This window comes from Piliocolobus tephrosceles, chromosome 3 (assembly GCF_002776525.5).
Source record: "Piliocolobus tephrosceles isolate RC106 chromosome 3, ASM277652v3, whole genome shotgun sequence".
Lineage (NCBI taxonomy): Eukaryota > Metazoa > Chordata > Mammalia > Primates > Cercopithecidae > Piliocolobus > Piliocolobus tephrosceles.
The window spans coordinates 19,624,554-19,634,572 of record NC_045436.1 but is presented as its reverse complement, the minus strand read 5'-3'; the positions used below and the strand labels follow the sequence as shown (position 1 = coordinate 19,634,572).

The 10,019-nt window shown below is 35.7% G+C and overlaps 1 protein-coding gene across 3 annotated transcripts in view; it reads right to left on the bottom strand.

Moving 5' to 3' along the window:
- Nucleotides 1-2,546: 2,546 nt before the first annotated feature.
- AADAT (aminoadipate aminotransferase) overlaps nt 2,547-10,019 on the bottom strand; it is a 30,072-nt gene continuing 22,599 nt past the window's right edge. For all 3 annotated transcript variants that reach the window (XM_023226688.2, XM_023226708.2, XM_023226698.2), the window contains 5 exons: nt 9,622-9,683; nt 8,717-8,781; nt 7,017-7,123; nt 4,213-4,314; nt 2,547-3,290 (listed from right to left, as the gene is read on the bottom strand). In XM_023226688.2, coding sequence (XP_023082456.1) covers nt 3,249-3,290; nt 4,213-4,314; nt 7,017-7,123; nt 8,717-8,781; nt 9,622-9,683 — 378 coding nt within the window. In that variant the 3' untranslated portion in view covers nt 2,547-3,248. The remainder of the gene's footprint in view (nt 3,291-4,212; nt 4,315-7,016; nt 7,124-8,716; nt 8,782-9,621; nt 9,684-10,019) is intronic.

Genomic DNA, 10,019 nt, shown 5'->3' with positions numbered 1-10,019 from the left:
GGGTTAATGTTGTAATTAAACTATGGCTATGCTTCTTATACCCTGGGTTTTCATTCCTATTATACTCATTTTCACCTTTCCATCTCATCCTAAAATGAATAATACTGCTTCATAATGGTGTTTTAGTGGTTGCCTCATATTCAGTTAAGTGGATGAACCGTAATTGACAACCATTTTCCTATTTGTGAAACCTTTAGTCACGACACCTCTGCCCCATCCCCAGCTTTCTGCTATTTGAAACTGCAATTACTATCTTCACATTTTTAAAGTATTTTCCGTAGTTTGCATAATTGTTTACTATAAATGTCTAAAACTGGGATCTATGGCGGGGAGGAAAGGGTTAATTGAGCGGCTCTAGGCCACTTAAACCATGCACATTACCAAGGAAGGGGGGCCCTTGGCTGGCTCCTTGGAACTGAGCCCTTGCAATATTCTGACTGATAAGAGCATTTTGCATGCTGGGAGGTCTTCAGCCATACTGTACTCCATTTAGTTTTTCCATTTAGTTTATTCTAACAACGTGATTTACAGTGAACACCTGCGTTCCCTCTGTGGGGTGGAGCTTCAGTAACTGAGGTCAGCCATGCATGCACTGTATGCATATGTGACTGGCCATCAGCAAAAATCTCTGGGCCACCAGTCTCAGGTGAGGTGTGGTTGCGTGTGTTATCACACATCCTTGCTGGAGGAATTAAGTACATCCTCTGGGACCTCACGGAGACTCTACTGAGACAGGAAATGTGCCTGGAAGTTTCTTCCAGACTTTGCTCCGTGCACAATCACACGTGAGTCCGTTTAGTAAATCGTCAAGCTTGGAGACCCTTGACACCCCTGGCTATACTGATTGGCATTCAGTTGTAGATAATGAAAACTATTCTAGCTGATTAAAGCAAAAAGTGTTTATTATCATGTATTCTATGATTTCCAAAATTGTTGAAAATTGTTTACTATCATGTATTCTGTGGTTTCCAAAGATGTTGGAATTGTTAAAAAAGTAGATGCAGCTTCCAGGAACCATTTCTAGCACCAGCATTTCACTGCTTCTGCCAGAATTAGAAAGCCACCAAACTAATAAGCTACTTGCTATAAAAATCATACTGCCTCAGCTAGGATCCATGTCAGCAAAACGCGTGCCTTACATCTTACCTTGCTGCCCTCTTAACTCAGTTCTGAATCCGGGCATCTGAATGACAGCCATATCTGACATTGTAGCTGCAGGGGCATCTGGAAATGGAGCATTTTGCATTTACAGTGCTCAAAGATACAAGCAGGAAATTAGAATTTATGCTGAGTGAGCTAATCCACAGTATCTAACACATTGCATTCAAGGGTATGAACATTTTAACGTTTCTTGGTAGACACTGCCAAACTGCTTTTCCAGAAGGTTGGAAAAATTCACAATGGCAATAGCAATGAATAACGTTCCATTTTTCTAACACTTTATAGTTTCCTAGTGAGGGAAAGATAATCTCAGCAGACAAAAACAAACACTAAGTCATAAGGCACTGTGTGTGCCTACTCTTTTTCTCGCTCTGTTTTCTTTGAAGAAACAGATTTCTTAAGATTGTGGTTAGGAGTAATCCCTTGCTTGAAAGCTGGGAATTATAAGTCGATCTACAAATCAACTATTCTATGATGGTGACTTAAAAACAAACAAAACCAAAGCAAGGCACTCATCTATGCAATGCTGGGCTAAGCAATTTTGGCTATTGTTGAAAAGTACTGAATAAAGTAAGGGGAAGGCTAATTTTACTTTTATAAGTCTAATTTATAATTTTCTGTTCCCACAGTGAATTGTCAGTTTCCTCATCTTGCTTGGTCTTCCTCCAGGCCCTGCATCTCTTCAATCGGTCCTACATAATTACCACTGGTTGCCTTAGAAATAGGGATTTGGGCTTGGGGTCATAGCTGCTTTGATCTTTGAGGTTGAGATTTCTGCTTGAGAATTTTAGCTGCTGAAAGATGTAACATCTCATCCAGACGTCCAGGAAAATAATAACTGTGATGCAGATATTTATATACACAAAGGATGGCATCAATAATAATGACATAAACTTCCTAATTCCTCAAAGATACTTACAACTTTACAATTACTGGGTCACAGAACACTTCGTCAATTGGTTAAACAGTGACAGAAAATGAATACAGGGTATTTATGATACACTGTCACAATGAGATCCTATTCTGCATATTACATGTGTATGCAGAGAAGAACATTGTAAAGGAAGAATGCTAAATGCTTATAGCAGTTATCATTGAGGGTGAGACAGTGAGTGGCTTTTACTTTATTCCTTATATATTCTGGATTGTTTGAAAATTCTAAAATGAGCATATCTTACTTTAATAAAGATTTTAAAAAGTGAGAAAAAAATCATTAAAAAAGTATTTCCCAATACCTTAAAGGGTTGTAGTAGATTCAAATTACATAATTGGTAAGAATGTGTTTTTGTAGATTATGTACTATTATGAAAATACAATGTAGTAAATTTTCCTAAGTCCATGATCTCCCCTCCTGACTTAGAATTAATGGGTCTGAAGCCTTTAGGTATGTTTAGTTTAAGAATTTTATTTTAAAGGAATTTCTGTGGCATAACATAATGTTTATGGTACTTTTACTAAAAGTCACTTATAATGATCAAATTATAACAATTTTTGCAATAAGCTCTCATTAAATTTTCCTAGAAGTAGAAAAAGGACACATTATATACCATTTTGAACTCAATTATTTCTTTAAAATCTCAAAATAATTCAGTGTAAAATGTTAGTTTCAAAGACAATTTATGGGAAATTGTAAAGCAACTATAAAGTTCTTTATAATAAATCCAAGATAAAAGTAATTTTGTACAGGTTGAAAATTTTTCAAAATGCCTAAGTGGATTATAAATACATTTTGGCCATCTGATGAATTTAGAGGCACTTTAAAAGGTGTCTAGTTGAACTACTACAGATAGGACATGTTTGAGGAAATTTAATTTAATCTGTAAGTCTAATAATACCAGTGTTCATTTCTTCCTGCCAAAACAAGAAATATATTGGAAAAATCCATGAGCAGCATGATTAGTTTGATTTCTTTCTTTCTCTTTTTTAAGAGACAGGGTCTTGTTCTGCCACGCAGGCCACAGTGCAGTGGTGTGATCGTAGCTTACTGCAGCCTTGAATTCCTGGGCTCAAGTGATCCTCCCTCCTCAGCCTCCCAAAGTGCTGGGATTATAGGTGTGAGCCACCATGCCCAACCTAGTTTAATTTCTTCATAAAGATTCTTTTATAAGTTGTGCTAATACCTGGAAGGCCTAAAACAGAAAAAAATATTAGAATTAATTAAATTAGGATACTACATTTGAAAACTCTGTAATCACTTTAAAAATCCAAACAAAGAGTATCTAAGGTTGAGAGAAGGCATTGGAAAGTCAAGTGGAACATCAACTTTATCCGTGCAGGATGCCATCAATGTCTATTAAAATATGAAGACTGAAGTACATCAGATTTCCAGGATTTTTTGTTGTTGTTGTTGTACTTGTGGCCTTCAAGATCATTTTCCATTTTATCCATAACATGAACTATTTTAGATTTTATATAACCTCTTACCTGCATTTTATATAGATTCAATTGCCCAACTCCACTAATAAATTACAACAGAGAGAACTTATGAAAAACACATTTAATGACATGAGAACGCAAGTAAATAAAGAACATGCCAAAAATGTCCCTTTCCAAGGATAAATATAAACTCTTCTCAAGGTTAATGGCACCGTTCAATTTATAGCTCTTCTGTTTTATTTCCACATACACAGCTTATGTTGGTTATAGCTAGATTGCGATTAAGAAAATTATTCTATTTGACCCTTGCTGATACTTTTCCTTCAGAGAAAGAGACTGACAGCCATCATGAATTTGTACTTCTGGCTCATATTAATTCATTAAAGGAAGGAAAGAAGTTTTCCTCATAACATGACAATTTACCCAGCTCAGTAGGTTGTGATATATTATTCATGCAGACAATAAATTTTAACTCCAATTTAGTCTCATTTCTATAGAAGTCTAGCAACAAAGTAAAATGGGTCTTTTAATGATAGTTCATGACTGGTCAACAAATATCTGAATTTTAGAAACCCAAACAGATATTAAGTAATATTCTAATTCACAAAGTATATGCATGCATTAAAAAAACAGAACTGCTAGCTAGTATTACTCTGAAGAGAATACTACACTCACCACATCCATCTGTTCTGGAGAAGCTGAAGAGAAGGATGCTCTCAAGTAAGGGCTAGGAGCTGAGCTATCGATGTAGAAAGCATTTCCAGGGAGCATTAATACCTAAGAGAGTTTGTGGAAGATAGGTAATGTACCACTAAAGAAAAACTCAAAGATAATATAGTTCAGCCTAATCTCAGAGTAGGGAAGGATGTTTTAAATTTAAAAGCAGTTAAAGAAATCACAAGAAAAAAATACTAATTTATATAAAAATTGTGTATGTCATACAGTGAACAAAACTAAACACATAGAAACTGAAAAAATGTTCAGAATAAATATGGCAAATGCTATCTCTTCTCAAACTGTCAGGAATACAGGAAAACTGAGAACACTCAAATTCCAGCTTTAATGTAGAAAGGACAGTTTACTAAAGAAAGATAAATGGTAACAAATATAAACAAATGTTTAACTAGAAAAGTAATTTTTAAGTAATTAAGTTTGAAAGTTACTTTTAAGCTAGGGCCTGAAAGACAAATTAGGTCAGACAAAAAGCAGGGAGCAGTATTTGAGGGCAAAGATATATAGAGTAAAGGCCCTGAGATGGGAAGAAAATTGGTGCAAAGAACTAAAAGGAGGTAATTAATGTATAAAATGAAGGAATAAAAGTATTAAGTAAGCGTGTCAAGATGGGGTGGTCGGAACAGCTGCTGTTCTTGATGGCAGACAGCTCACTGATGGTAAGCTCCATTTCCTCTTCTTCCTGGGCATCACATGTACCCTATTCCCCAGCCTCTTTCTAGCTGTGTGTGACCACGAGAGCGAATCCTAACCAATGGATGTGAGCAGAAGCCAGGTAAGCAACGTCTAAGGCTGGCCCATACAAATAATCTCGTGTGTGATCTGCCACGCTCTTTCCATTTTGTGGCCATCTTGGAATCGTGTATTGAAGAATGAAAGGCAATGAGATGTAAGAAACACGGGTCTCTGAATCACTGTTGGAACACAGCAGGCTGCAGGTCACATCTTAGAATTATATGCGAGTCAGAGATAAACTTCTATTGCTTATTAAGTCTTTGAGATTTTCAAGTTTATCTTCTACGATGGTTAGGGTTGACTAGTATAATCATGATCTTCAAAAGCATTGAGTAACTGCTTGTTACACTGTCTGCTAAAACAAGAGGAACTGGGAGTGACACGATGTGGAGTACTCTGGGGAAAAGATTTCAAGGCAGAAGATGGGTTTCTCTGTCCTGGTTAAAAATAAAATGAAAGCCATCGTTTCTCCCAGTAGCATGGATAAGTTTTGGGATGTACTAGAAGCAAGGTGCTGAAAGAGAAGGGAGTGGTAATAATCTCTTTGCAAGATAACCAACATCTGGGCTAACGAAGTGGGGATATAGCTGGAGATTATTTAGTAAAGGTAAAACAAGAACATGTAGCAGGATATATGGAATAAATGAAGAGGACTGAAGAAGAGTATAGTAAAAACAAAGTCTATATCCTTAGCACCTCACTCAGACATACCTACAGATAAGCACTTATCACATATTTTGAGGATGATGGCATTGACAGAAAAGAAAATGTAGCAAATTGATTTATTATACTACAATGTATTATTTGAAATAAGTCAATTAAGTGTTTATCAAGTACCTACTGTGTGCTGTGATTAGGGTTAGAACAATTAATAAAGTTTGAGTCCTGCCCTCAAGTGAGATGGTTAAGAGAGGACAATAGCTTTCCCAAGGCGGTGGATGTAGGACTGAAGTCCAGGCAGTCTGTCTGTAGACCTAACTTCTAGAGCACCTTGTCTCTTAGGCACTAGCATGGCACTTTGCCATCATCAGTCCAATCTGTCCTTCAGTTCTTATGATTCAAGACAAAACTGACTCTAGCAGTAGGTTTCAGTGTGTGTAAAAGACTGACAAACATGCTAATGGCTTTGATTAATGGAGAAGGAACAATTTATCTGGTAAACTGGAAAGCTACACAGAAAAATTTTAGAATTTTCAGCTTACTTGATGCCCCCAATGAAACCTAAGTAGACTTATAATTTAAATATAAAAAGAGGGAAAAAAAAGAAACCTAGAATACATTCTATGAGCTAATTTTAAGTGAAAAAAAAAATCAGGATACAAACTTTTCCGTATAATTTTAACCATGTAACATAAGTGCACAGCCAAAATACTAAAAGAACAAGCGTTTCAAGAAACTATACTATAAATGGTCACAAAATCTGGGTGGTAAAATCATGGGCTATTTAAAAAATTTTCATTATGCTTTTATACATTTTCCAAATATCCTACCATGAGTATACTTTATCTTCATCATCAGAAAAAAAACCCTCCATTTTAAATACCAGTGGCTCTTACTGAGCACTGAGTATGTGCCACATACTAGTCTAAGGGCTTTACACATATTAACTCACTTAATCATCAGAGCAATACTATGAGAGAGGGATTCTTACTACCTCTGTTTTACAGACAAAGCACAGAAAGGATAACCTATTCAAGGCCACACATCCCCTAAAGGGTGGTGCTGGGATTCAAACCCAGCAAGCGTGACTCCAGAGACCACGCTCAGCCACTGTGCTAATCAGTAGCTGAGATGAACAACCGTATTTCCACTAATTTAGACCAGCTGGATAATTATGTAACCCAAAAACCTCTTATGATTTTGATAATGCAATAAAATATCTAATATTAGAACATTATGAGTTGGCTGGTGGGCAACAAGAAGCATCTCTTTCCATTTCTATTCAAGTAAAATATTAAAGAAAAAGTGTAACTTTTCTTTAGGTTTCCCAGCCCTTCGCCTCCCAGTTTTACCCCCATCTTAACGGCTTTTTCTTCAATCAGTTCTTTTACATCATTAATGCCTTTAACTTTAATCCATAAAAACATTCCAGCAGCAGGAACATGCCATTCTGCCAAACCTACAAACAAAAGAAGAGAATAAATGTCTTCCAAAGTAAAGCATTTTGGATGATATCAAAGTGTGTTGTTAAATGGCATAAGTGTAGTAAGTAGAAACTAGTATTCCTAAAAAAGTTCCTTCAATTATAGCATTTTAAAAAATATCATTTTGTGAGCCTTGAAAATTGATGTTCTGGATTTTATTTCAACGAGTTACTGCAGGTGAGGGAGGAAGGGAGAGGTAAGGTGGGCAAGTGATAGCTCACGTATGCATATTTACAATGCAGTCAGTCTTAGGGTAGTGCAAGAAATCCCACTCACCTCTCCTTCACTTAGAACCATACTTAGACAAACATGGCTATTTCAATTTAGAAGAGGATTCTTCCATTATTTGTGGATTCTTCTAGCATTACAACAAATCCTATTATTCTTGTAACAGTTTAGATGTCCAGTGGATTAGCATTTTTATCAGAATGTAATTAATTATGAAAAGAAATACTTAAAATTCAAGAATTCCAGAAGCAGTTGTGGGCTTTATGTTTCACTGAGTGTTAGGATACAGAAATCAAAAACAAAGCCTAATGATTTTTGATTTACATTACTATCTTTTTAAAAAAGAACTTGCTGTTGATCAAAAGTTTTTCTTCAGTACTATTATGCAAAGTGGTAAAATAGTGCTCTTGTCAAAAAGATACTAATTCTGTTTTTTTTTTTTTGGATGGAGTTTTGCTTCACCCAGGCTGGAGTGCAATGGCATGATCTTGGCTCAATGCCACCTCTGCCTCCCAGGTTCAAGCGATTCTCCTGCCTCAGCCTCCTGAGTGGCTGAGATTACAAGTGCCCGCCATCATGCCCAGCTAATTTGTATATTTTTAGTAGAGACAGGGTTTCGCCATGTTGGCCAGGCTGGTCTTGAACTCCTGACCTCAGGTGATTCACCTGCCTTGGCCTCCCAAAGTGCTGGGATTACAGGCATAAGCCACCACACGCGGCCACTAATTCTGTTTTTACCAAGACTTTATAGAAAATAAGATATGACAGAAATAAGGAATTGCTATTTTTGGTTTACTATTATTTATATCAAAGGCATTTTAGTAATATAATTAAAGCCATGTGATTAATTTGACCTTCATAATAGAAAAATGAATCTAAAACATCTTGTAATCAAGTTAGCAATAGATAATACTACAGAGATAAATGAGGTTAATGATTAGAAGGCAAATAATGTGTCAATGAGACATCTGCCTTTGTACAGTTTAGTTAGAGAAGAAGCATGGTTTGACAATTTGACCCTTTGGGGTAAAATTCTGAAATAACTAAAATTTTTGAAAATAGGTATTATTAAGCTTTAAGTAAGTTAGAGGTTGATTTTTAGATCTTTTTTTTTTTTTTTTTTTAAATCACAAATTCTTTGCAGCAGACAGGTAAAGTGGATAGGAAGGCCTGTGCCCAGGTTTATCAAATGTTGCTTCTAAGATGATTTATGGTGTAATGTTTCTTTAGCAAGAATACTCCTGGACTGTTTCTTTCCCACCAGGATTGTTCGTAATATGCAGTGTTTATCCCCTACTCCTACACTGTTTATCATGAGGACGGATATACGTTCCACTCACCAGTTAACCACTTGTCTGCAGCTGCCAATATTGCATCCTTCTGGTTACTATAGAAATCAGTAACCCTAGAAGAAGAAAACAATGAAATAGATGTGCTCAGTACATTGATTGCAGAAGCGAAAAAGGCTCCAGAGTCCAGGCTATAAGAATTTGTTTTCTATCTTGATTAAAATGTTGAATGCTTGATAGAAGAATGGAGCATACTTGTTTCACTTGTGATAAACTTAACCGCTGTGTTTTTTCCTTCATTGTAGAATAATTACAAAATAAAAATTCAAAAAGACAAGTCCATTTCTATGTAAAATATGGAACCTAGAAGTAGCAGGATCAATCTTTGTGTTTAGTTGTCTAAATACTGGTTCTCATCACTCAGGATAAAAGACAATACTATTGAAATAATGAATCACTGGTCTGGGAATGCGAATACCCCATTCCTCCTTATTTCTAAATGTCCTAGGAGGTACCACGTTTACACAGCTAAAGTAATCCATAACTTGTACCAATATACAGACTATTTAGGGAAATTATGTTCACACTCATCTTTACTTGAGCCAAGTCCCATGTCATGTATCCTTCATAATTAATCATTATTAAATAAAATATTTATGTGTATGAATAGTTTACCCATTAAATCATTTAAGTAAGTAAATCCTAACCTGGTGGGAATTTTGGACTACCTTAGGAGTGGGTGGACACTGCTTTCAAACCACACCTTGGATGCTGAGAAGACTTGCTAGGTAAAGAGCTAATAAAATGAATAGACTTTTGACTTATAGTAGACCATTCCTATTGTCTCTCCTTTCCCAGGATACTTAGGAAGGAAGAATAAATCAATACTGTAGGTGATCTGTATTATGTTCACTGGGCTATTTTGTTCATAAATATTTAAAGAAATGATACAATACCTATCTACATGAGCCATGAAACCCTCTTCTCCCCAATCATGTAGAAGCTGTGATATCATGAGCTAAAAGAGATAAAATCAAAAATACCATGTTTCATCCCCTGAAAATATAATTTTTGCCATATATAAAAGCAAATCACTTTTGATTACATGTAAACCACAATAAGATATAACAAGCTGAGCCTAGCTTATATAGTCAGTGATTTAAAACAAATGTCAATTAATAACAATGACAATACTAGTAAAAATAACAAATATTGATACAGTACTTGTTATGTAGCAGGCACTATTGTAAGATACTAAGATATTTTACCAAATGTAATCACCATAAATTTCTATTTTACTAATGAGGCACAAGGGTTAAGTTAACTTTTCTGAGTCCCACAGCCTGAATTCAGT